General features: G+C 37.1%; 1 protein-coding gene across 1 annotated transcript in view; it reads right to left on the bottom strand.

Moving 5' to 3' along the window:
* kalrna (kalirin RhoGEF kinase a) overlaps nucleotides 1–27,820 on the bottom strand; it is a 180,075-nt gene that overhangs the window by 1,252 nt on the left and 151,003 nt on the right. Inside the window, exons 35-58 of the mRNA XM_047155984.2 lie at nucleotides 22,731–22,996; nucleotides 18,114–18,251; nucleotides 15,563–15,678; nucleotides 15,414–15,480; nucleotides 15,004–15,107; nucleotides 14,611–14,680; nucleotides 14,422–14,508; nucleotides 14,242–14,334; nucleotides 14,066–14,116; nucleotides 12,820–12,897; nucleotides 11,946–12,131; nucleotides 10,720–10,891; nucleotides 10,287–10,501; nucleotides 9,621–9,874; nucleotides 8,112–8,247; nucleotides 7,675–7,737; nucleotides 6,908–6,935; nucleotides 6,498–6,660; nucleotides 5,183–5,304; nucleotides 4,815–4,946; nucleotides 2,070–2,234; nucleotides 1,884–1,962; nucleotides 1,556–1,756; nucleotides 453–591 (exon numbers count right to left, since the gene is read on the bottom strand). Of these exons, the coding sequence (XP_047011940.2) occupies nucleotides 453–591; nucleotides 1,556–1,756; nucleotides 1,884–1,962; nucleotides 2,070–2,234; nucleotides 4,815–4,946; nucleotides 5,183–5,304; nucleotides 6,498–6,660; nucleotides 6,908–6,935; nucleotides 7,675–7,737; nucleotides 8,112–8,247; nucleotides 9,621–9,874; nucleotides 10,287–10,501; nucleotides 10,720–10,891; nucleotides 11,946–12,131; nucleotides 12,820–12,897; nucleotides 14,066–14,116; nucleotides 14,242–14,334; nucleotides 14,422–14,508; nucleotides 14,611–14,680; nucleotides 15,004–15,107; nucleotides 15,414–15,480; nucleotides 15,563–15,678; nucleotides 18,114–18,251; nucleotides 22,731–22,996 (3,125 nt within the window). The remainder of the gene's footprint in view (nucleotides 1–452; nucleotides 592–1,555; nucleotides 1,757–1,883; nucleotides 1,963–2,069; nucleotides 2,235–4,814; nucleotides 4,947–5,182; nucleotides 5,305–6,497; nucleotides 6,661–6,907; nucleotides 6,936–7,674; nucleotides 7,738–8,111; nucleotides 8,248–9,620; nucleotides 9,875–10,286; nucleotides 10,502–10,719; nucleotides 10,892–11,945; nucleotides 12,132–12,819; nucleotides 12,898–14,065; nucleotides 14,117–14,241; nucleotides 14,335–14,421; nucleotides 14,509–14,610; nucleotides 14,681–15,003; nucleotides 15,108–15,413; nucleotides 15,481–15,562; nucleotides 15,679–18,113; nucleotides 18,252–22,730; nucleotides 22,997–27,820) is intronic.

Raw genomic sequence — 27,820 nt, 5'->3', positions numbered from 1 at the left:
TCAATGTGCCCTCAAATTCTTTTGATGAGCAAAAGCCGTTTCTATTGGGCAGACCCTTCTGCCATTTGAACTGCCTGATTAGCATTAGCCATATAGCCTGGGAAGACAACTCTTGGCAGCACCAATATGTTAAATTCATAAAATGGCCTGAAACTTCACTTATGTGCAAATTTTTATTTCTGCATGGGAGCATCATCAGAAGAGTGTGATAGAGCACACACAGTTTAGAGAAAACAGTGGTCATCCTTTGCGTGCTATTAGCCCTATATATTTAGTATATACAATAGTATTGAATGCATTTGGAAGCATTTGGAGCACTGTTGCATCTATATGTTCTGGGACCTTTTCCCTAAAGTCTAATTTATCCTTAAATGTAGAAAAATAGTATAGGCTTCAAAAGAGCTTGGTTCTTGGTGTCATTTTAATGTCATGTTGTGTTTTATTTTGTTCACCTTCAGATCCAAATGAGCCACTTTGCAGGTGTGCAGGTGCTTTAAGGCCTCGACTGTGTCCTTAATGAAGAATGCCACCTTCTCCTCCATTAGCTCATCATGGGCCACCAGGTAATCCAGCAGACGCCCACCCTCCAGCCTAGACAAGAACACAACATTTTATGATATAGAAAAGAATGCATATACAAAGCTACACTTCTACACTTTAATCCCAATAAAACCTGGAGTTAGTTCAGAATCTTGACATATAAGCCTATATTATAAGCCTAAATATATTAAAACAAATATTATTCCCCTGATATTCAGGCAGGTCAAGCATTATGTAAACAATTAAAAGCACCAATACTCACTAGACCTGCAGTAATAAAAAGAAAGCCTGGTTTGGGTTTCATTGCAAAGCTTTTTTCAGACAGGATTAGTCTGAAACATTTCCAGCCCAAATTGCTTACATTTTTTGGACAGTGGTCTAAACATTTTATGAAATGAAAATCAGCAGTTACTAAAAAGCAGTTGCTACAAACGTTTGTATAAATAATAATAATAAAAAAGTCTCATCACATTTTTTTTTTTTATTAATAAATTCATGATCCCATCATATGAAACTACACCCATGTGTGACAAAAACTACCAGGTTCATGGGGAAAAAAAGCTGAATCTTGTTTGTCTTGTGTAAATGTGGTGGTAGAGCGGGTTGTCCACTAATCGTAGGGTTGGCGGTTTGATTCCCGGCCCACATGACTCCATATCCCAAAGTGTCCTTGGGCAAGACACTGAACCCCAAATTGCTCTTGATGGCAAACTAGCACCTTGCATGGCAGCTCTGCTACCATTGGTGTGTCAGTGTGTGTGTGCGCACATGTGAATAGGGAATGAGAACCAGTGTAAACCGCTTTGTAGAAGAAAAAAAAAACGCTACATATGGGCAGACCATTAAATAAAGTTTATTTTATGAAATAAATAAAGTAATTTTTGTAAAAATTTATTTTACAAAATAAATAAAGTTTAAAGATTTTAACATGGAGATAAATGCAAATATTATTAGATATTACCAAGATCACCCTGAATAACTAATTCTATGTGAATAGGACATAAGTCAGACTTACAGCTCTAAGACGAGTATGTAGGCTGTGGGTGACTCATAAGTGTCGGTCAGAGCCACCAGCTGAGGATGCTGTACATGTTTCAGGATATCTGCTTCATGAGCCACCTGCTCTTTCTTCTGCATCTTCTTGTTGACAAACTTTACAGCTACTTCCTTCTTAGTGGACTTGTGTAGACATTTCCTCACCACTGAGAAGCGACCCCTGCAAACCAGAGCAAAAAAAAAAAAAAAAAAAAAGAGTAAAATGAGTGAAACTGCATGGTTTTGTTGTTCAAAGATGGATTACCAAGCACATTTTGTAAACAACAACAACAACAATCATCATTTACCTTCCAATTTCACAGATTTCTGTAAATGCTGATTCAAAGTTGTCTTTCCACTGGATACCAGTTCCATCATATGTTGAAGCTTCAGTCAAACATAATTAATGGAAAGTTTTAATTTTAATTAAATGAGATACGTTTGCATTACAGTGAATACAGTCTGGCTGATAAATGTGTGTGTGCTGCACTAACCACAGCTGGGTAGAGTGACCATGTTGGAGGGCTCACTGGGGGGACTGATGCCCCAGGGGTTGCTGGCTCTAACTCTGAATTGGTAATGTCCACCTGGGATCAGATCCTCGATCTTCACACATACATCAGTTGTAGAGCGTACTGACTGCTGCCACACCAGAGAGTCTGCAGATGATCATGCATAAGTATTTGCACACATACACATTCCAAAATATGTACAATTTCTAATATATTTAGTGTATATATACACTAATATATACTAATAATATATGTACATCAATCAGAAATAGTTCATTATTTAAACTTGAGGCCCTCATTGCATGACAGTTCTGTGAGAGTACAAGGTAAAGCAATGCAATATAGAACTTCATTGTGTAAAATTGAATAATGAAGTGTTCCAGTATCAGAGGTGTGGAAATGATCTTGTGTCTCAAGAGTCTCTTGATGACAGAAATTCAGTTTTGGTCTGAGCCTCAATCTCCACTTACAGTGTCTGACAACCAAAGGTTTGCTTTTTAGCGAGACGAATGTAATAACCTTCTATTACCACTAGTCAGTGCTCATAACTCACATGAAATAATGCAAGATTATTATATTGTAAAATGGGATCACTTTTGAAATATAAACCTAAATTGTGTATTTTGTTCTCAGAACTCCATAAGACTAATTTCCAAATCATCATCATTTTTTATTTTCTTAAATCATCTTGCTTTCCACACAGGTTTAACACTATAGTTAATGCATGGTTTTGAAGCATCATTCAATTATTTTCTGTTAAGTAGCAAAATGCTGCAGCTAAATGATGCTTAATAGCACCTACTAAGTCCTGTCTGTAGCTTGCTCTCAGAGTTCATATTTGCTTTAATCATTACACTTAATCGTTATTTAGGCTTGAATTTGACAGACAATACCACATACTGTATTTTCTTTCATTATTCTTCTAAAGAAGAATTCTAAGAGTAATCTGAGTAAGTTATTCCTTTTGAGTATTCATAATAAACATCTTAGCAGATGCAATCAGTATTCAACTATTAAATACTTTTTAATAGTTAGCCTCCAACCCTGAAGATGACACTCCCACTAAAAGCAACTAATTATATGAATTTCAGTGTAATAACACCAAACATTTAGCTAAATACAATCATTAATGATTTGCAAATATCTGGAAATTGCATAATCATACCTAGCCAATCATTTTATTTCTTAATGTTTATACATTTCCAAGCCAACAAGCTAAGATGTACATAGTGCTTATAACAGTTGCTACTGTAGTACTATTTTTAGATTTAATATTTGGACCTTTTTTTTTTTTTTTTTTTTTTTAAACTAATGATGTTACAATCTCAGCTTATACAAACAGTTAATGTTAGGCCAAAATCATAGAAGTCATACACTTTTTTAACTTCAGGTTGATAATGTACAGGTGCATCTCAAAAAATTAGAACATCGTAGAAAAGTACATTTTTTCCTGTAATTTAATTCAAAAAGTGGAACTTTCCTATATTCTAGATTCATTACACATAATGGGAAATATTTCAAGCCTTTTTTTGTTGTTGTTTTAATCTTGATGATTATGACTGATAGCTCATAGAAATAAAAAATCCAGCATCTCAAAATATTAGAATAAAGAATTTATAATACAGAAATGTCAACCTTCTGAAAAGTATGTTAATTTATGCACTCAGTACTTGGTTACAGTTCCTTTTGCATGAATTACTGCATTAATGTAGCGTGGCATGGGGCAATCAGCCTGTGGCACTGCTGAGGTGTTCTGGAAGCCCAGGTTGCTTTGATAGCGGCCTTCAGCTCATCTGTATTGTTGGTCTGGTGTCTCTCATAGATTCTCTAAGGGGTTCAGGTCAGGCGAGTCGGCTGGCCAATCAAGCACAGTAACACCATGGTCAGAAAACCAGTTACTAGTAGTTTTGGCACTGTGGGCAGGTGCAATTCCTGCTGGAAAAAGAAATCTCCATAAAGCTTGTCAGCAGATGGAAGCATGAAGTGCTCTAAAATCTCCTGGTAGACGCTGCATTAACTCTCGACTTGAGAAAACATAGTGGACCAACACCAGCAGATGACATGGCACCTCAAATCATCACTGACTGTGGAAACTTCATACTGGACCTCAAGCAACTTAGATTCTGTGCCTCTCCACTCTTCCTCCAGACTCTGGCACCTTGATTTCCAAATTAAATGCAAAATTTACTTAACATCTTCCCCATGATTGTGGTTGTTTGTACTGAGATATTAAAGGCTCAGGAAACCTTTGCAGGTGTTTTGAGTTAATTAGCTGAGTAGAGCTCTTCTCAGGTTGACATTTCTTTATCATAAATTCTTTATTCTAATATTTTGGAATACTGGATTTTTGATTTCCATGAGCTGTAAGCCATAATCATCAAGATTAAAACAAAAAAAAAAGGTTTGAAATATTTTACTTTCTGTGTAATGAATCTAGAATATATGAAAGTTCCACTTTTTGAATGAAATTACAGAAATGTGTTTAAAAAAATTGAGATGCACCTGTAATGTGCACATATTTTTAATAGTATAATTATTAATCATACTTATACACACTTATAATTATTAATAGTGATCTAAGAAAAAAGTATTACAAAATGTCAAAAAGGTCTAAAGGGTCTTGGTTTGGTTCAGCCTCCTCATCAAGTAATAATAATTCTTGTGAGCTGTGCTCTCTACCCACATGCACACCAACAAGTGGGAAACATACAGAAATGCAGAAATTACCCTCTTGTCTATACTCCACAGTGTAACTGGTAATGGCACAGTTTCCCAAGCTAGCAGGTGGAAGCCAGTGCACCACCACCGCAGTACTGCTAGCCTCCTGGGCTACGGGACGAGCTGGGGCTGCTGGGACGCCTTCACATGAGCAGATACAGAAACATCAATTAGACAATGATTCCTATTGTTCCATTCATCCTTTTTCAACAAGCACAAAAGATACAAAAAAATATGAATGACTCCCTTTCCAAAATGTTACCAGCCGACAATAGCTGAGAAAAAGATGGGTCCTTTATCCCACGTTATCTTTCATAATGCTGAAATGAAAATAAATCTCACATCTGTCAGCTGGTCATCTCCCTTTTCCACATTACCTTGTACTTTAATTGAGGCAGAGGATGAAGCTGTGCCGTGGTCATTAATGGCAATACAGGTGTAGATGCCGGTGTCCTGTGGCATCAGATTACAGATCTTTAACAGAATGTCACCTGTTTCCCTAGGGAGGGAAAGACAAGACACAACAGATTCAGAAATGTCAAAATAAAAAAAAAGAAAATATTGACCTTTTGTAGTCTATAAATTGCACTTGTCTTTAGATAAGCACCATAGGAGGTATACTGTACATTGCTAACTGCAAAACAGTGAGAATTAGTATGCACTGCTTATAAAACCACTACAGACCTAAGAAAATAACTCAGCCATTCATTTCTCAACAGCTGGTACCACTTTAGATTCAACACTAAAATTAGTATTAAATTTTTATTTGAAGAATCCAAAGGGCTTTATTTTAGACCAACAGTACAGTACATGGTGTCCCATAAGTCCAGCAGCATAGGATTAATGTGTATATTTAATATTTTTACAGACTATGAGCGAGCAGAAATTGATACAAATAATTCAACTCTGAGTAAATCTAAATCATATTGAGCACATTCTGTAAATAAAAGGTTTAGTTTTCCTGTTTTATCATTTTTCTCTGTTAAGTTTACTGTGAACACTCTTCCCTCTCTGTTCCCTTGTTTTTGTTCCTTTGTTAACTCTTCCACCACTGCACGAATCCAGTTTCAGCCAGGTACAGACAGATAAAGCCCCTAAATATTTGCGCACATTCTTTTGTCTCCTTGAATACCATTTGCTTACATTCCTATGACTTCCTGAATACCATATATGGAGTTGTTCCTCTCTTACACTGATATGCTTCCTGTTTTATGCAAATATGCCCTTCCGCCTAGCCAATCAATAGTTAACCCATTGTCTCTGTTGTATGTCAAGCACGATATATACTCTTTTTTTTTTTCTTTGAATAAAGAGAGATCTTGCATTTGAATTTGGTGTGTGTCATTTGGTAGCTCTCCCAAGTGCTTGTTGCGGGAAGTGTGTGACAGGGTGAGGCGCCTTCTTTTCTTGTGTACTATTGCTTTCTCATTTCTTAAGAATCGTAACCCGAAGATTACATAAGAGTTTTCTGGGGGCTCGTTTCGGGTTATTGTGTACTTTCGCTTTCTCTTTTCTTAAAAATTGCAACCAGAAGATTCACATTCCTAACATTCTCCTATGATGCTGACACACCCTGTATGATACAATAACTATGGTGCATACGTTCATATTGTAAAATTATACAGGAATTAGGGAGCTATTCGGATTTTCGGCCTATGTTCCTCATTTACTCCTCTACTCAGTTGTATTTACCTGATGTTGATGGTGAAGTGGTTGTTGTTCACAACTAGACTCTGGTCTGGACCCTTTAGAGTGATAGTGGGTTTGGGGCGACCACAGACTTTACAACACAAGACAACAGTTTCCCCCAGAGCACATGTCACATCCGCCAGAGGGATCAGGAACTCAGGAGCAACTTCAAAGCACATACACAAGAGGAGGGACTACATTAATGAGTACACTCATTCTCAAAACTATTTCAGTAAGTAATGCATTTTTTTTAAAAACACAATTTAATCATGTGCTTGCAGAAGCATAATGAAACATATCAGTCTTTACTATGACATGACTATACCTTGCAACAAGCAAAACATGTACTAATTTAAACAAAATAATGTGACCTCACACATACAGTCACATACTTCAAGCATACACAACCTTACCTTCTTGAATGAAATTGGGATTCAACAACTGTGAAGTAGAAAAATGAATGTCAGGGTGCAGTAATAATTAACCCTTGAAAAATCTCCACAAAGTGAGAGCGAACAATCACAACATACAAACATACAAAGAAGAGAAGAAGGAGCAAAGCTCATCCCTATACAGGTTTTCCTAAATGTATTCATTTGGTTTAATTTGGAGTTTACATATATCACACCACCGAGTACTTAGACAGGTTTAAATAGTGAATATGTTTCTCTTTTGTATGTAGCTCACTCACAAGTAAAGTTATAGCATTTTAAAGCTGGTATCTGATTACAAACTGAATTAATTAGGCTTACTGTTTGAGACCGTGTTAGATAAACTGACTCCTTACTCTGCATCAAGATAAGTCATTTTAGTGAAATATATTTATATTTTCATAATGTATGTTAACCCCCCCACCCCCTTTTTTTTATTTTTACTGTTTATTTATTTATTTTCCAGAATTCATCCCCAGACACATCTGATGGGTTTTCACAAAGCACCACACTATTCACTTAGGATACTACAAGTACTATTATAACAAATAATAGCAATAATAAATACACCATGTGATTATTTCTTTCTCGTTTGACAGTCATACTGTAATAAGGTGGGGTTTTTATTTCTCATACTTTATGAGGATAAACATATTCTTAAAAATGTAACATACAGTAAATCTTCTCTTTATTAAACACAGACTAAATCTAGGGCAGCATGCATTAAAGTGCACGGTGATGGGCTCTACCTCCATGCTAGTTTTGGGGTCTAGTTCATCCTCACATTCTGATTCCTCTGAGCTGTGAGACTCCTGTCGTTCAGGCCGGAGAGAGAGAAAGCAATGTTAGAAAGCTCACAAGCAGCAATGTTTTCACTGGATTTACTGACCTTGTATTGTGTTTATGAATGATTGTGAGTTTATCTGTTGTATCTAAAAACAAGACACGTGTAAGGAAGGAAAATATATTTGGTCAGTCCGTTAAGATGATCTTAAGATATTAGCAGCATTTGAAAAGAAACTATATGCGCACATAAATCGGAACATTTTTAGATAAACTCCATTTGAAAAGCGACTCAAATCAAACCATTTACTGCATGTGCTAGTGACTGCCATGCATGAATCCTTCAGAATTCAGTCAATGCTGTACCTGCAGTGAATCAGCACAAACACACCCTCTTACTCACTTTTACAGTAACCTTGCTGCTGAGAATGTCCTTAGGCTTACGTAGTCCATTCTCAAGCTTTGTGTCCCCTTTTCCTGCAACACTGTCCTTCTCAGCACGCTTACGGGCACGGAGCGTGTTCCACGAAAGAGACTTCCTGTTATATTAAAACATGACCCAGTCAAAGCTTAAGCTTGTTTACAGTGAGACGATAGGGGACAGGTAAATGTGTATGAATGCTGAAAACTTATCGAGCAACAAAGACAAGGAAGCAAAAAGTTATATATATATAAATTTTATATATATAACTGATTATATCATATTGATAACTGCCAAGTTATCAATACTCATCTGCCATTTTCTTACACCATGGTGGATAGACAGTTTGTGAAGAAGCAGCATATTCCTCATTAGCCCATGCAAATAAAGTTCAATCTGGCCAAGAAGCACACCAGACAAACGTGAGGCCAGATGCTGCATCACACACAAACATTAACTGTCAAGGACTAGTGTGGTTAGTACAAACACAAAATTAAGTAAACTACACACTACAGGATTAAATAATAAAGAACTCAAATGAATAAATAAAAATAAAAGTACTTATTCTCTTTTGACCTAATAAATGGGTATTTAATAAGGTCTTAATTTACTCTATATTTAAAACAGATTACTTTTGCACTGTAAGAGCAATACGGTCATTTTAGTGTATACAGTATTGTCAGCAGTATGAAATTACGTTATTGTTATTTACTCACTATGAAACGCAAAATCAACTGATTTCATGTTAGTTCATGCTCATGTCAAAATTTTATTTTACATATTTAAAATAATACATTTAAAACTATTCTTCAACTACAATGCTGAACATTGTGACTATCATCGTATTGCACCAACCTGACTTTTTTTTTTTAATGGGTTCTCTTAAATAGTGCAAAAGACTTTTTACAGGAATGTACTGAAAAGAGTAAACAACAAAACGTATTTACAGTAAACAAGCAACATACTTGATTAAGGACAAAAACAAATAAAATTAAACTTAACATTTCAAAAATAATATTAAAACAACATAATCTGTACAAAATTGCCATAGACAATAACAGAAATTTTCTCCATCAGGAGAAACTAGAGAAAGTCCATCAGATTGCCTATTTTTTTTTTTTTTATCTTTTAAACATTTAACACAAAAAAACAAAAACAAAAAAAACAACAAAAAACGTGGTGTTAGAAACAGAAATAAGAGTCCAGACATGTCAGTTTCCACATTGATGTAAGATTCCTTGAACATCTTCAGGCTAAACCAAAGAAAGGGGTCTGCGTAGTTCATTCAGTAAAATCAGTTTTTACATGATCACCAAAAAAAAAAAAAAAAAAAAAAAAAAAAAAGAAGAAACTGAAACATCTCTCCATGGAAAAAAATGTCCAACACATCCAGGTTAGTTCCAACAAAAGGGAGGGGTTTTGAAACACAGGGAGTGGAGTCTTGGTTTAATCATCCAATCAGAGTTCCAGTTAGTGTTGATTGCCACTTACTTGATGCTGGAATGAGCAGCAGTGTCTATGATGGTTTTAGGGGGAGGGCCGAGGACATTGCCAGGTACCCAGCCCTCAGCAGCAGGGGATTGGCTGTTGGCAGGCCGGAACACCAGGAACATGTTCTGCTGATTGTTGGCCAGCACCTGTACCATCTCACCGTGTGTGACGCAGATCTCATTCTCCTTCAGTGCGCTGTAGTCCTGAGTCACCATCATGGAGGAGGACATGCCATTACAGCCAAGACCATCATGCTAGTGGGGGGGGGAGAGATAGAGATAGAGATAGAGAGAGAGTGACAGAAAGATAACAGACAGACAGAGAGTAGAGTGAGAAAGAGATAAAGTAATGTCATGTAAATATAAACATGTAGACTCTCAAATCTGTATTTGTTCTTATAAAAACATCAAACACTCCCTCAGACCCCCTGTGGAGCTGACACAAACTGGGTGAGTAAACAGGCTAATAATATCCTACTTGGAAAGCAACACAGCTCTCAGTTCCACTTGGGTCAGCCACATTAACAGAGCTGCTGATGTATATGTACCAGGAGCACTGATACTCATTATATGATATACTTAGAATGTTAAGACTGTGCCACTAAATCTCAATCAGAATTTGTTTTTCAGAATGTGTGAGCAAATTTGTGAGGAAATCCATATTCACCTTGGAGCTTTCATATCTGTCAGAGTGTTTGTGGGGCTCAAAACAGGCACTGCCATTGGAGGTAGGTAGTTTCACTGGGGTGGAGTTGCGTCCTGAAAGGGCAGATTTTTCCGGACTGATGGATACGATGGAGCTGGGTCTGCTGCTTCCCGAGTTCCGTGTAAGTGAGTGAGAGCTGCCCTTCTCCTTCTGATACTCAATAGGAGACTGAAGAGCTGTGAACAATAAATCAGCACTCTAATGAATGCCTAATGAAAGTAGAGAGACAAAAGCAAATTATGCAAATAAAGCACTATAATCCATAAATAATGATCAGGAAGTGGTTTTCCATAGATACCAGCAATGCGCCTGACGTGCCGGATCATTCTAAATAAATGGACCTGTAACATCAGGTGGGTGAAACAAAGCAGTTGGTAGGCGAAAGTATCCTCACCTGACAGGAAGTTGCTCTGGGCATCCAGCAGTTCAGTGATGTGCTCTACCCAGACCTGCTTAATGTCTGTGTTTGCTGCCTGCAGGGTGAACCGCTCAGATGAGCCACGACACGACAGCACAAACTTACACGGGTCGTTATCCACATATTCCTCCAGACCCAGATAGCTCACCTAGCGTACACACACACACACACACCCAAAGTAAAACTATTGCATTAAGCAAATTACTTTCCATATTCACAATAAATCTTACCACTAAGAGTTCTGCTTAGTTGCATTAAAAAGTTCTAATCTAATAGATTCTTCTTAAAATCTATTCCCCAAAAGGCTGAGAGACAGCCTCTTTTTTTTTTTTTTTTTTACTGAAGAACAGGAAGAATTCTTAAGCTAGCAGTAACAGCAGGGATGACCTTGTTGCTACGAAAGACAAAGTGTTTGGCTGATACTGACTGACAAATTAATGGCACAAGATAAATTACTTAAAAAATAACATCGGAGTAAGCACAGTTCTGTAGTTGGGGAAGAATGTAAAGAAAGCTGAAAGAACTATACGCACACACACACACACACACCAAGTTCATCTGTGCTACACACACGAAGACTCAAGAGCTGAACTAATCATTTCTGTTTCCGGGGAAAAGACGTGACAAACATGGTGTGACAAAAGAACGAACGACTCGGATGCAGAGGTGAGGTGAACTAACAGACTGCAAAGCCTGAAGACCTAAGCTAAGCTATTAATTAATCATTTCTGTTTCTCATAATTCGGCCTTGGCTGCATTAGCCTATAGTTTATTTCATAGTTTATTAAGTACTAGAAGTGTTGGGGAATTTAACATGCAACTTTTTAATGATATTCTGCTGAAATGAAATAAAATGACTCGAAAAAAGATTTGTTTGTTCATTTTTCTGAACAAGATTCAAAGATCCATGTCAGTAAAATGATCCGAACTTCCCATCACTATTTATTATGGTATGTGATTTGGTCTTAGTGAAAATGGAGTCCTCAGATACCCTATGTTGCTGCTGATTTTATTGTTAAAATACTGTCAATTACTTTTAGACTGAAAAAAAAACAACAACCCTAGAGTGTACTAAAATTATTTAACAATGTCTACAGCTGGCCAGTTAGAAGCTTTATGCTTTAAAGTGTTTTGTAAATATTGTCCCAGAATTATTGATGAAATAGTGATAAGATACAACAGTAATAATCGTTGGCGATTACCTTGATGCTCTTTTTGAACTGATAACCGGGTGTTGAAGAGCCTTTACGCAGAAGTTCACTGAAGATGACAATCTGCTCGAAGAGGAAAACTCTGCGCTCTTTGCTGCGAGACAGAACACCCGAGTCCTGCTCTGTCACGAAGAACGTCTCCTGTTGTAGGAGTTTACCCTGACTCGTCAGCTTTCCCTGAAACACACACACACGCAATGTTAAGTTGTATCTTTTTATACCATGAATCATTTGATGTTGTTTTGTTATTTTTTTATTAGTGTACATAGAGGTCCTGTAAAAACATATGCTTTAGACTGACTGAATGCCGTTTATGAAGTGAGTGTGAATGAGCCAGTCTGTCACCACGTGACTATTACACAGAAACTGTGTCAACACGGCTATATAAACAGGTCAACGTGTTTCACATGCTCTTTTTTTTTTGCTCCCCCTTCATCTCTCACTCTCCCTCCTTTTCTTTCACTCCGTTATATAATGGACAAAACCATCTGTCAGAGGGTTAAAGGTCACTATTGGATATAATCCACGCATAATTATGACAGCTATGGAGACAATGCTCTCATCACTGCTTTTTTCCATAGCTGAAACTGTATATTTAAGAAATTACACAAACAGTGCTTTCAGTATAAATAAAAAAAGCGCTGCCTGTCCTCTTTCACATGTCACAGCTGATAACTAAGATACACATGAGACATTTTTCCACTGAAGCCTTACACATACAGTAGAGCATGACCTGTCCTGTACATTACAGATAGACTGGGAATTTTGTACCACAACACACAGGCAGAATGCAACTGAGAACAGCAAGACAGTCGTTTATCCTGTAGAAACTGGGCCAGCAGAATTTAGATGGTGATTTAAATACCTCAAAGCCTTGTAGTCTGCCAAGGTTCATCATGTCGTTGCAGAGTTTAGGAACCTGGGACATCAGATCAACTGCTTTCTAGAAAAGAGGATTGAAACGTGCACCAGGTGAGTACTGGCAAAGCAAAAGGAACAAAAAAAAAAAAATTCTGCTTGAATTCCATATTCATGAAGTAAGGAATAAAACGGACTGAGATTTTAGGGGATCCGAAACAGAGCACGGTTGCATGAAAAATTTGTAACGTGAAAGCTGTCATGCAGCTCGGGAAGTGCACTGCAGGAGGACCGGGAAGCGCAGTGCAGTACCGAACCCGAGACTACCTGTAGTTCGGTTGCACTGGAACGGTGCCACGATTCCCTTGAATGTGAACGCAACTCGTACTCGGGTTCACACTTGTTCAGGAAGTAACCTGCATACTGTATGTATTTAACCAATGACAACATCGTTAGTTTCCACAACACGTGTATCATGAGTGGCAGGGAAACGCTGTAGGACACAGAAGAGGTCCACTGCTGTGCATAATAGCACCAATATAATAAAAACCAAAAAATATGATGAGTCACGCTGTGTTCTCAATGCGCATTTGTGACGACATAAGATGAACACAAATGCACCAGACCAGACCAACACAGTATTGGGGGGTGCCGGAAACAATCGGACTTGGATTTGGACCCCAGCAAACGTGCCCAGTGTGAAAACCACCTAAATCATATGCAACAGATGCAAAGCATGACATTACAGTTTATAATTTGAAATCACGTCATATTTTTTTTGTTTTTTTAACCATTTAGAGTTGCATTTTATGTTGTGGAACATCTGCGATACGAGTTAGATCCTGTTATCACTTACAATATAACAGCTATAAGCTGTCATTTAATCACCAGCCTGTTTTTTTTTCTTTCTGAAAACCTCCAAGTTAATAGAATAAAACAATGAAGCTTGTCATGTTATACAGAAACAACAATGCAACAAGATCTGTCCTGAAAACCTTCCCATGGTGAAAATCCTATTGACTTTTACAAAGCATTGAGAGAAATGCTTGCTAAATAGTAGCGTGTTTTTTAATCCATTTTTATTAAGCTTAGATTATGTGGAGCTCAGGAATTCCACCATACAAGCCCCTGTGTACGAATTGTTACTATAGAAATGATGTTGTCAGAGCTGTTGTTACAGATAATTAATAAACCCCTGACCAAACATTTGAGAACTAAATGGCACAGTGAAAACAAAAGCAATAACATCTCACCTCAATATCCTGACAGTCCAACCCTGCCTTGCTGCTGTATTTCAGGAAATCCTAAAGTATATAAAGACATCGTATATACTTATATATATACACATATATATATATACACACACACACACACACACACACACACACACACACACACATACACACACATATATACCTATACACGTTACCTTTAACAGTAGTTGATATTTTGTAATTCTCTGAATGGGCTTGATGAGAAAATCACTGATGCCCAGTCTGCAGTTCACTTCTTGCTGAACTGCCTGAAGGTGAAGAACAATAAAGGAAACGTTACATTTGGAATATGCGCGTTCTTTGAATAACGCAAACAAGAATGATGCGCAGTTTACCTCAAAGAACGAGTCATATTCAGCCACGATGAATTCTGACTTGGGTTTGTTCTGGCAGTAAATGACATACATGTGCAGCCTTCGCTCCTGTGTACAAATGCAAAGTCAGACTCACTTCCCTAGCCAATGCATTTACTGTAGCCAAAACACAACAAGATCATTAGAAAGTCCTCTGTAAGCCTCACATACATGTTTGATAAAGAGCTCTGGTAGTTTTTCATGATCATCAAGACATTTTTCCAGTTCCCCCACAAAGAAGCTGTGAAATAAAGAGAATAAATATCACTAGTAACTAGATTAGATTTAGGTTTATGTTTATTACAGTTTACAAAGAATAAAAAGAATAAAAGGTGAGATAAAGCACCAACAGTAAAACAGTCATTACTAAAATTCTAAAATAGTGAGATAAATCAGAACAAGGTATAATGCATGTTTGTACACAACAGAAAAGACTTATATAACAAATATTTTTCCCAAAATTAATAATGTAATTATATTTTACACTGGGTATATTGCACAAAGAGCATGAAGAGATAAAATGGAACAAATGAGAGGCAGAGAACAAGAAGGAGACACACTCACTCTCTGTGCCAGTCATAGATTTGGTGAATATTCCCAAAGACAATTTTGTCCTTTCCTTTCATGTCTTCAGGGACTCCTTTCTCTTCTATCTTCTTCATGAAACCCTGGCAAGGAAATGGCCTATTACCGGTTGTGCCATCAAAGCTAAACATGCATCACTGCTCGTAACTTTCCAGGCACAGTGCTGTAGCTAATTCATCTTGGTATTATGTATTATGTCTTGAGTCGAATGTGTGTGTCCCCAATTGTAAACATAAACAAGTCCGAGCAAGCCTCCTATTGATATATGATCTATTACGAATTATAATCTTATCTTTCAATCATGCAAGAAAACCAAAATCTTTGATTATAGCTTATTAATTCCTGACCTTGTGGCTTGTTTTGATCTTAGTCTGTTAACGTTTTCTTACCTCTACTACGATTCCTAAATCTTTGACATAATCCTTCTCCGTCTGTATCAGCTCATTCAGAACAAACCTACAACATCGAGGAATTCATATTAGGCTGCATAAATCTTCACTTGGTACATTTAAAGAGTATAGAGAACAGCGTGACTCACATGCGACCACGGAGTGCTTTGGCCTTCTGCTCTAGCTCGGGATTCCTCGGCTGGGCTGGGCTCTGCTCCACTGGGTTCACTGAGCTGAAACCAGTGTATGTGCCTCCATCGAGAGTCTACAACATCGGAAAATACAAAAACACCACAGGCTCAGCGCTTATCCTAAAGACACCAATAACCACCTGGGAGCATGAAGACACAGAAACGACTGACTGGTGAAAACATTTCTGTTCTCATGTGATCATTAATCCTTACTGTAAAGCAAAAAGGAGGGCCATGCTGAAAATGAATGCTTCGGTTTTCTAATTCTCAGCAAGCAATGCACAGTATGTATGTAAAAACACAGCACAAACACAAGGTGGTGAAAAAAACACCAGAAGGAAACACAAAGAGAAAATGAAGCTAGAAGATGTTAATGATAATAAAGTGTCAGCTTATTGTGCTTTACAGTCAAACGCCTACACACACCATGAACTTACCATCTTAGTTTTGACCAGTTTCTCTATAGCACTGACTAGCTCTGCGGCACTCGGGACCTCAGTGGAACCCTGCCGTGAAGCGAGCAATGCAGAGGACTGCAAATCAGCAGCAAAAGAGTAAAGGTGCATTAGTGAGGAAGCGGTTAGGGAGATAAAAGGAAAGACGAGCGAGGGACATAAAGAGAAAAGGATGTTAGTGAAGTCCCGACTTCAGTGTTATCAGGTTCTCTTTGGGATTTTGGTCAAAAATTCTAACCTTAGGGATACATAAAAAAAAAAAAAAAAAAGTTTTTGGTAAAATTTTAAACAATTGTCTAAAAATTGTCTAAAAACTAAACTTGGTTTTATAAGGGTCTATCTGCCAGCCAATCATCATCCAGGATGAACACTGGACAATCCAAGATGGATGAGTTATCCTATTTTCAAAATCCATGTTCTATTTACTTGAAGCTTCAATATGGCAAGATGGAGGAGAAAGTAGGTTTTAGCTGTTGATGTTTTACATATGCTCCCAGAGAGAAATAAAAATACTGAACAGGCCCACTGTAATTACTGGTTTTACAAAGTATATGTTCTGGCACCTTGGTGCAGCTAATATTAAAGCTAATATCAGATAACCTTAGCATTAAATATCACTGACATTAGCTGGCTACATGCAAAGTGCTTCATATGCAGAACTTTACAAGGGACTGAAAGTCAGATCCAGTGTAACAAGGGACTGAAAGTCAGATCCAGTGTAACAAGGGACTGAAAGTCAGATAGTGGACATGTAAGATGTGTTTGTGGCTGTACAGGAACGTGTACAGCATGTATTTTGCACGAACATTTTGTTAAATGTTTTACAATGAATTTTTAAGGTAGAATATTTTCTCTGGGAGCAACTTCAGATGTTAACAAGTGAAATATCTTGTACAAAAGTGTTGTGAACTTAAAATCAAAATAAATTTGACATGATCATACTGTGGGGTAAAATGATTTTCTCTTCTATATAATACCTTTTATTAGTTATCTAATGAGATTACAAGATTGCTTAGTAAGAAACAGACAGAAAGAACCTTATTAAAACCAACAGTTCGATCTTTCATAATAAGGTTCTCTCCGTGTTTGACCACTGTTTAAAAAATTTACTCAGGAAATTTGATAATGTAAATCTTAAAGTGTAGCTGTAAATACACATTCCAGCACTCTTCTGAGTTTTGCTAGCTGCAATGTCAAAGTTTTGATTTCCCATAGCTCAAAGTGGCTCTTCACCCAGATAGAACCATATAACACTAAAGTCATGAAGTTCCCCAACAGAACCTGAAAGAAGCACATTTGCAGGAGTAGGTAAGCAGGAGAAAAGAAATCATAGAGACCATTTTGAGAGTCTAAGTGACAATGCTATTGTACATTTTTGTTCTAGTCGGTTACTCACAATACATAAACAGGGGCAGATTAACAACGCACAATACCTGTACCAATTGATAAGTTTACACACAAACAGGCAGGTGACAGGAAAATTCTTTTCCAAGCAAGACCTTCTCAAACAGGGCAGAAACTGAGGGCGAACTTAAGTTTCAAAACTGCGGGTGTGCTTAAATTTCACAACTTGGTGAAGTAATACTTTAATCTGAATGGGCACAAACTTTGTAGACTGTCTTGGTGGTTAAGGGAGTGTAAGCTAGGGAGTGATCTTAAAGCATTTCAACATTACAGAAGAAAATTTGTCTTCATGTGCATGTGTGCGTCTGTTGAAAGTCAACTCACAAATAAAGTGCTACATTTACACTGAAAAAGACCGAAGTTAGCAGGTTCATTAATGGGTTAAATGTCAGTCAGAGGTCATTTGTGCGCATGCGTGTCAGGGTTGGAGTTATAAATGAAATCTCTTTACGAACCGATACTGAGTGACCTTTATGAATTCATAAATAAAGTACTATATGAGCTTATGAATCCTTGTCATCTATGACCGATCAATGCTATTCATCAGCCACGATCCACTCCCTGACTCAAAACCTCAGCCTCCATACCAACACTCTTGTCTACTAAAAGTGTACCTGTATACCCAGACTACAGATTTTGTATATGTGTACCTTCTCCTCCTGAGTGGAGGGGTCTTTGATGATTTCCATGGGTGGAGGGAGTGGAGTATGAGAGTCATCTTCTGGTTCTTCCTCCCCTCCACTCTGCATTCCTGATGACTTGGAGAGTGTTCCATCTTTCCTTATCCTCTGCAACACAAGAATGTGAAATATGCTAAAACAGCACTTATTAAGAAATGACAAATAGCTCCAAACAAGCTTATTTAACTACATGAACCTTCCCTGCATCCAGTGGCTTTTGCTTCTTGCAAAGGTTGTCACATTATATGTTCTTTAAAAACATTTTTTTCTAGATTTTGTTTTTGCAGCTGTATGATTTACAGATTTGGTACATATTGTGGACAGACAGCGTGGCTGCTGACGCCATGTCACATTCCCCAGATTGGGTTTCTGATTTCATTTGTGTTTTTTTTTTTCCTTCTGCATTCATTATTTTTTTTCATTAAAGAAATTTTGCAGCTGCATAGCTTGGTGTTATAATAATAAACTGCAGAGCCAGAAAAGAAAAAAGAAAAACTGTTTATGAATGCTACATTTCGAAAAGATTTCTACAATGTCTTTGAAGAATAATAATAATCTTGGCCATTGGTGTTATAGCACTTTTTGAATGAAAACACATGTGTATAAAATTTCAAGTGCAAGATTTCTGTTAACAAATGTTTTAAGGCAGGGGGCATGGTGGCTCTGTGGTTGGGGGTTTGAATCCCACCTCCATGCTGTGTTTGGAGTTTGTATGTTCTCCCCTCACTTAATGGGTTTTCTCTGCGTACTCCAGTTTCCTCCCCCAGTCCAAAGACATGTGGTAGGCTGACTGGCATCTCTAAAACATCCATAGTGTGTAAAGGTGAGCATAATTGTGCCCTGCGATGGGTTGGCACGGTATTCCCCGTCCTGTTCCCAGAGTTCCCTGGGATAGGCTCCAGGCTCCCCGTGACCCTGTGTAGAATAAGCAGTATGGAAAATGGATGGATGGAAATGCTTTAAGGCGGATTATTTTGGAGTTTTATTGAGCCAAGAGCAACAGCACCACCAGTGGTCATAAGAAAAAGACACAGAATGGTATGAAGAACTGACACTGGAGCTGATTTCTGTAGAGTCATCTAGACTATCAATGACAGGCTTGTCAGGTGATTGCACAGAGTGAAACATCCCCTAGATTTGCTCTCCATTTCAGGCAATATATCACAGACACATCTGTAATGTGTCATCAGCAGTGATTGAGCAGGAGCCTGTGACATATTGCCGTGGGTGTGATATGGAATGAGGTGGACGGACACGATCAACCATTTTTTTCTCCAAAATGCCTTTGGAGTAGGTTGGGACAATCAGTCTCTATGTTTTTTTGGTTTGATTGAAAGGGTTACAGTTCTGTTTATCTTGTTTGCTATTCAGAGAAAGCACGACATTAACACAGTAGAATTTTGTGGAAACTACAAATGCAGTTGCTTTTCTGTCGTTAAGTCAAGGATGGGCAATATGACAAGAAATATCATATCACAATTACAAATCACACATTTCTTCGATAGAAAATAGTTTCACAATAAAATGTTTCCAGCAATGCAGTAGTGCTGCATAAAAAAATTGTAGACATAAATTATTATTTACAAAACAGCAAAAAATGCATTTTAATTTTAATATTTAAAATGATAAAAAAAAGGATATTTATCACTGAAAAATTGTCAACTTGAAGTTTAAGGTTTGTATTGACATTAAAAATATGTTTAATTAAAAATACATAAAAAAATATAAAATATATCAATATCACCCTGCACTCCTTAAAAATTGTGTGTAATAGTTTGCTCCACATCAGTCTTATGTTAGTGATGAGATCATGTGATATAATGCATTGCTCACCCGTAATAGTTTCATTGTTAAGCTATTAATAAATATTATATATCCCATTTATTAACACAGCCAGCTGTCACTCCAGTTTTGACTGTGGATAAAAACACAATCATTCCTTGGCATATTTAAAAAAACAAGAACACCACCAAAACCAAAACTTGCCTTTCTTCATTTTTTTGAACAGCATATGAGTATGGCATGCTTTGCTGCTCCTGCATCTAGCAGTCTCTTGTTTTGTTTTCAGTTTGTGTTGTTTGTATTGCGATTTGGTTATGGTTATTCCTATTTTGAGTACTTGTTCTGTGAATATATAGTGATCTTTCTATACACAGAGATCTGAATATAGACCTCTTGTGCATGTTAGACTGGGTTTTTGGAACAGCTCTATGCACTAGCTCGAAATTATATTGTCGAAATTCCAGTAGAATTCCACAGTGTGCAATGCTTCACTGATCCTGCTCTTACGCACCCAGTATGGGGAGGCAGGTCAGGGTTAATGTGGGTCATTGTGTAGGGGTCCACAGCTCCTGCCCTGCCTACAGAGACTCTTTGTGTACATCACATAAGCATAAAGAACCCCCCCCCCCCCCCCCCCCCAATCATCTGGACCAGTGCTACTGCTGCTCCAGCCATGCCAGACTCTTAATAAGACACTCACACAAGACAGAGAACAAGGGGGACAGTTTTCTGTATGATATTTTGATTATGTAACGAAAGAACTGACATGGTGAAAGAAAGCGGCAGCTCCAAAATGTTCTGACGCTAAACTGGGTATCACCTAAGCCATATGCTCCTCTTAAATACTATGTGATGGATCACATATTACAGGTAACAACAAAAAAAAAAAAGATACACATATATTGTAAACATAATTCCTTCAGGGATACCAGGACTGCACAATAAAGTTTTAATTGCTATAGCAATTAAGGTTTGACTTTATAATTCAGATTGCAAGAACTTACAATATGACTGCCTTAACAAACCACAAGTTACAATATAAAGGCCAAAAGTATATGAACATCTGACCATCACACCCATATGTTCTTCTCCAAACTGTTGCTATAAAGTTTGAAGTACACAATTCTATATGATTTTTTTGCTTTTTTACTTTGCATGCTGTTGCATTACAATTTCCTTTCACTGGAACTAAGTAGCCCAAACATGAAGACATAGTTTGCCAAAGTTGGAGCAGATGAACTCAAGTGTACTTCACAGAGCCCTGACCTCAACCCCACTGAAAGCTTTTGGATGAACTGGTGCACCGACTGAACCCCAGACCTCCTCACCCAGCATCGGTGCCTGACTTCACTAATGCTCTTGTGGCTAAATGAGAACAAATCCCCACAGCCACGCTCCAAAATCTAGTTGAAAGCTTTCCCAGAATAATTGAGGTTATTCTCACAGCAAAATAGGACTAAATCTGGAATGGGATATTTAACAAGCACATATGGGTGTGATAGTCGGGTGCCACAAACTTTTGGCCATATAGTATATGTTTTTGTGGGCATATTGATAGAAAAATCGTTTTATTAAGGAAATCGTTTTATTAGCTTTCCAAATTAAGGAAAGCTAATCTGTAATGAGTAATTTAATTGAACTGTTTTTTAACCAATCACAGGTTGAAATAAACCATTCTGTATATTATTGTATTCAGATAAGCTTCAGGTTTGGTGGGCCCTTAAACATAACTAAACTAATTATTTCATACAGTAAAAAAAAAAAAAAAAGTCAGAATTTATTTGCTCAAACCATAATTAACCCACCATTTCCCAATTAAAACTGAGCTCCAATGAAATATAAACTCAGCAAAAACAGAAACGTCCCTTTTGCAGGAAAATGAATCCAAATAATTTGTAAAAACCAAATAAGCTTTACAGATTTTTATCGGAAAGGGTTGAAACCATGTTTTTCATGCTTGTTCAATAAACCATAAACAATTATTGTACATGCACCTGTAAGACACAAACAGTTTACAGGCGCTAGGCAATTAAGGTAACAGGTACAATAACTTAGGACACTAAAGAGACCTTTCTACTGACTCTGAAAAACACCAGAAGAAAGATGTCTAAGGTACCCGCTCACCTGCGTGAACATGCCATAGGCCTGCTGCAGGGAGGCATGAGGACTGCAGATGTGACCAGAGCAATAAACTGTAATGTCTGTAATGTAAGACGCCTAAGACAGTGCTACAGGGAGACAGGAAGGACAGCTGATTGTCCTTGCAGTGGAAAATTACATGTAACCATGTGTCCCCCCGAGACGTGATGGAGAACTTGTAAATGCCTTGGTGGAAGAGTGCAGTAACATCTCACAGCAAGAACTGACAAATCTGGTGCAGTCCATGAGGATGAGATGCACTACAATACTTAAAGCAGCTGGAGGCCAGATACACCGCATACTGACTGTTACTTTTGATACTGACCTCCACTTTGTTCAGGGACTCATTATTCCATTTCTGTTCATCAAATGTCTGTGAAACTTGTTCAGTTTATGTCTGAGTTGTTGAATATTTTATGTTAATACAAATATTTACACATTTTAAGAAATTTGCTGGAAATAAAAGCAGTTGAATGTGAGAGGACATTTCTTATTTTTTGCTGAGTTTATTAATATACTGTAGACGTAGAAAGAAAGATATCATTTTGTTGTTTATTTACCACCTCCTTACTGTATTTGTGCCACAGTGGTGCAGATCTACACACTTTAATCATATATATTTATATACAAGTATATAGATATTGACAGCAGCAGCAGTATAATTACCTCCTCCAGATTGTCATCCTGCATTTCAGGTGGTCCCAGGTCAATGCTCTTGCGGCCATCTCTCTTCTGCTTCTGCTTGCTGGGCAGCTTTTTGATGTTGCTGCCATGGCTGAGGCGGCGCACGGGGCTTGTGAGCCACTTCTTCAGGGTGTTTCCAGAGCGTTTGGGTCCTGGGGAGTTGCTATGGAGGGAAGCGAGAGAAGCCTGCGGCTGCAGCGCCGCCACCGAGTCCGTCTTCCCATCTGCACCACCGACTGTGTAGTTCTCTGCAATACAATAGTATGGAAATAAAAAATCATGAGCCAGCACATGACAACATATCACACATATAAGTCATTAGAAGCCATACATGCCAGAGAGATACATCTTAATATGTAATTGATACACAAAAATATGAACATTTACTGGTCACTTTTGCCTGCAGCAGGCTGCAACTCATGATAATACAACAAAAGCAACAATTGAGTATTGTTGAAAAGTGTACAAGAAAAGACTAAGTATATGAAGAAGGACTCATATGCTTGTGATCATGCCTAGCTGTTATTCTGAGATTAAAACACGGTCTTTGAAACAGAAATGTCTAGCAAATTGTTTATAATTTATCACACTAATTTGTTATTGATAGTTTTCTAAAGGTGTGAGCATATAAACATAATTCTAGTAGCATGTACACACTGATGTAACATTACTGTAACTCTGCACACCCACACCTACACTTCATTCCATGCAGTAAAATGAGGCAACAAGTGCAAACCACACAGTGCCAAGTCAATACGTGTATCGACTACACTATTCTTCTGTCTACAACAGTAATGCACTATAATTGATTTAAGCTACACTATGTAGGATTACACCACAATACCCAGCACAATGTATATTGAAATAGCCTTCAAACTATAGAATATATAAAAACAAGTTGTGTGTATAGAATTAATTATTTTGCTTAGCTGTTGGACCTGGTGTCCTGCATAGGAATAAGACTAAACAACTAGCAATAAGACTAAACAACTAGCAGTGACTTTTCAGATTATAAAGTAAAGTTATGAAGGAAATTTACCTTTACATTAATTCTAATATAAAAAAAGAAGAATTCTGTTGCTCTTAATAACCAATTAAACATCATTTTCAGTGATTGTTGCTTTTATATATTGTATGACAAAACAGTTTTTGACCTTGCACATATCTGACTCAGCCTTGAACTGAACCCGGAACCAAAACTAATGTTTTTAAGAATATAAATTACATTTTTGTTGTAATATTTTCAGTAAGTAATATTTTAAGGAACTGAACAAATTCTATGAGTTATTGTAATCTGCACCGTTAGTTAACATTGTAAGGAAGTTGTTGATATAAGAAATGTTATCCAACCTGGAAATCATATATATGAGATGATATAAGTCTTTGATGTACAAAACGAACAAAAACTTGAAAAAAATAAATAAATAAGGCTACTTTTGAGATAATGAAGTTGCAAGGTAGTAAGAAATGAACACAATATACACATGACTGCAGTGTTAATTAGTGTTGTTTGTCTGTAAATGCCAGCACATATTCTCAGAAGCTCCAGCATTCACTTCAGATATATAATTTGCCTGACAGACTTTATTTTGGCTAGAATTATCTTTTAGCCAGGAGAATCAGCTGTTCCTGATCTGTTTAGGATACACTGTAGTATACTCATGAGGGAAGACAGTGGTTGGGCCTGAACTGTCTGTACTACTGTGACCATATCTGTATATGCTTCTAATAAGAACTGAACAAGAATCTAACCACACACATCTGCAGCAAAAGTCATAATTTTGTTTTGACCTTTTCCACACATTTTAGTATCATACTGAACACACCAAGACTAGGTGTCTGAGAGTTCAGTCTTTCATTTGGCATAACATTTATTCCATTGCAATGCACTGCACCCACGAAATGTAAGAAAGAGTGAAAAATGTGACAAAAATGTGATAGAACTCTCCTTGAATTACGCATTACTCTAAATCTATTAAAGAAATTAATATGATTATTATGAATAACTGATATTTTCAACTTTTTTAAGTTGAAAGAAGTTCCTACATGTGCTAAACATGTATGTTGTATGCTTTTAGAGTTTGAATTCAAATCTGTGTTAGGGAATCATTTTAAAAAAAATCTTTTGAAAATAAATCGGTATATACTGTAGGCACTGACTTTAAATTTAAATGACAAGATTTCTGAATGGTACTTTATGCATGTGTTGTGTAGATAAATGAAGAAAGACTACAGCAGTACATACAGTACAGTTTTGTCACTGTGCCATTATCCAGCAGCTTGCTAGAAAATATATCTGTAGTTTCACAGAAAGGCTCTCTCCTCCAGTCTCCTTCAAGTAACTCAGCTGAGTTCCTAGATGTATTTCAATAAGCTTTAGTTTTGATGATAACCAAGGGCTACAGTGAACTGAGGGGCCTTCATGGCCAAGCAAGTGAACAAGGAATCCATGTTGACACACAGACATGCTGACGACAGTATATGCTCTTGAAAGTGTAGTAGATGGAAGATTGATTAGAAAAAGTAGCCGTTGTGCTTCACTATATAAACAAAAAACGCTCACTCACACAAGTAGTTTCGGCTAACAATTCATTGAAATTACACAACAGCAACTCCCAAGGACTAAGCTACAGACTATGAAAGAATGATTTAAATATAAATGTATCTAAGAATAGATTAAATGTACTGTAACACTGCTAAAACACTGGTCTGAGCTTAATCGACATTATACTACAGCGCTGTTGAATGCTCAAATCTGATTGGTCAGAAGGTGTTGATTAATTTTCTATAACAGATCTGACAATAGTGCCACCTGTAATTCATATCACAGTTTATATTATTGAGCTTTTTCAAATAATGTTATTGTTTCTATAGTAACAACTAACATAGGGACTGATCTTTGATATGCTGAAGTTTTGTAAGGATGCATTTATTTTACATACATGTAAAGAGTCTCATATGTCAGCACTTCGGAACAGTCGGTAAGTTTTTGACACAAGAAGACGTTGCATGTTCCAGTTTCTCTGTAGCACAAGCAAGAGTTTTTTTGTCTTATTAACTTCAGGAGAAAGAAAAAAAATAGAGGCTGGTAAGGGAATGACTGTTTATGGCATAAGCGATAACAGGAACTAATTTCCTTTGATGATGTTCCACACCTTTAAATGTAACTACAAACTGATCCAACATAAAGGACACCAATTTATTCTTTAATCAACCATAAAATGTAATCATTCAGAATAAAACACTTTGGGTCATGCTTCTATAAGTAGTAATACATCACACCACCTCACCGTGGATTGTTTTGCCTATAAACTATAGAAAGATGTGAACATTCAGCCTTAAACCAGAATAAAAGTGTTTTACTCCACCTATTTTACCTATTGTGATGCCAATGCAAGGCTCCTCCAATTAAACATAATGGAATAAACTGTAGGGTTTGAGCATTTTGGTAAAGAATCAGGTTTGAGTAAGAAATATCTCTCAGTTGGTACAAGAAGGCTTTCAGAAGATTCATTTTAGTTTCTATAGTGATGAAAATGGATCTCTAAAAGCTCTAGACAAGTTGAACACATAGACATAGAGTATAGCCTCTTGTCATAAGCGCTATTGTATAGTTTCCAATCCCACAAGAACCATTACAGAGCTTTCCATATAGACACAAGGTCATCATTTCCAACTGGACGTGCATGTGTTCACTACTCTACACAAGTGAACCATTTATGAATGTGCTATGTCTCCTTCAGTGAAAGTACTGTGCAATAATAATAATAATAATAATAATAATAATGCACATTTTCTGCATAGGTAACATCCAGCAACAGTGTAATTAACCAGCAGAAAATAAGATCTAACAAATAATACCTGCAGGTAAAAAGTTTACTGGAATTACAATAACAGTACACCTATATATTATTATAATAATGTTCTTTGCTTTAAATACATACTTGAGCATGAGGCTAAATCAGAACTAATAAAAGAACTGACTTCACTCATCCCATTTTCTTTAAAGGTCATATAAAGGTGAATCCAGTGTCTTTTCTTTCCTCTTATCCACACTCACAGCACCAGAGCAGTGTTTTCCTGTTAACACCTGCACACTTCAGCCACTAGATAGCAAAGTGGTAAAAATACCATGGATAGTTTTTCTTAGTAGTACTTGTTACACGGCAACCTCTCGTGAGAAGCTCCCTGAGAAGATGACTACAGTGTAGAGACTATGAGAGAAGGGAATCTGAAGTTTTCTTTTCAACCAGCAAAGTTTATCTTCCATCTTCTAAGGCAGAGCTTCAAGATTTGTGACAGGTGGCACAGGCCTGAGTGACTTGGCACTGAATTATCCCCATGTCAAGGAAAATCCACAAAAAGATACATTTAGTTGCGTATCTTCAAATGCACCGTCAGACCTGACCACCTGAGTCCTACAGGAGGGCCACAAAACTAACTATCAAACTAGATGTTCTGTTATAATAATAATAAACTTTTATAGAGCGCCTTGAAAAGCAGCTTCTCAAAGCACTGTACACAAAATAAGCTGTATATGGGATTTTAAAAAAAATAAAAGTTAATAATAATAATAATAATAATAATAATAATAATAATAATAATAATAATAATAAAAGAAGACATCAGCAATCAAATGCAAGTTTTAAAAAGTAAGTCTTAAGTTGAGCTTTACAAATGCCAAAGGTCTGAGCATCCCTAAGTTCGAGAGGAAGAGAGTTCTAAAGGGAAGGAGCATAGAGAGTAAAAGCCCAGTCACCCGTAGATTTTAAGCGGGTTTGTAGAACAGTTAACAGATTACACTGGGAGGAGCGCAGTCTGTGATTTGGGGTGTAAGGAATTAATAAACCAGATAAGTCATGAGGAACCAAGCTATGATATGTTTTGTATGTCAGCATCATAATTTTCAAATCGATACGGAACCCGACCAGGAGCCAGTGCAAGGACTCCGAAACAAGAGAAATATGATTGTATTTCCTGGTCCCAGTCAGGATCCTGGCAGCAGAGTTTTGTACATATTGGAGTTTATTGATTGTGGATTTAGAAACTCCGGCTAAAAGGGCGTTACAGTA

The sequence above is a fragment of the Ictalurus punctatus genome, chromosome 6, assembly GCF_001660625.3.
Source record: "Ictalurus punctatus breed USDA103 chromosome 6, Coco_2.0, whole genome shotgun sequence".
Lineage (NCBI taxonomy): Eukaryota > Metazoa > Chordata > Actinopteri > Siluriformes > Ictaluridae > Ictalurus > Ictalurus punctatus.
The sequence above is the reverse complement of the archived record's forward strand: the minus strand, read 5'-3'. Positions and strand labels throughout refer to the sequence as shown.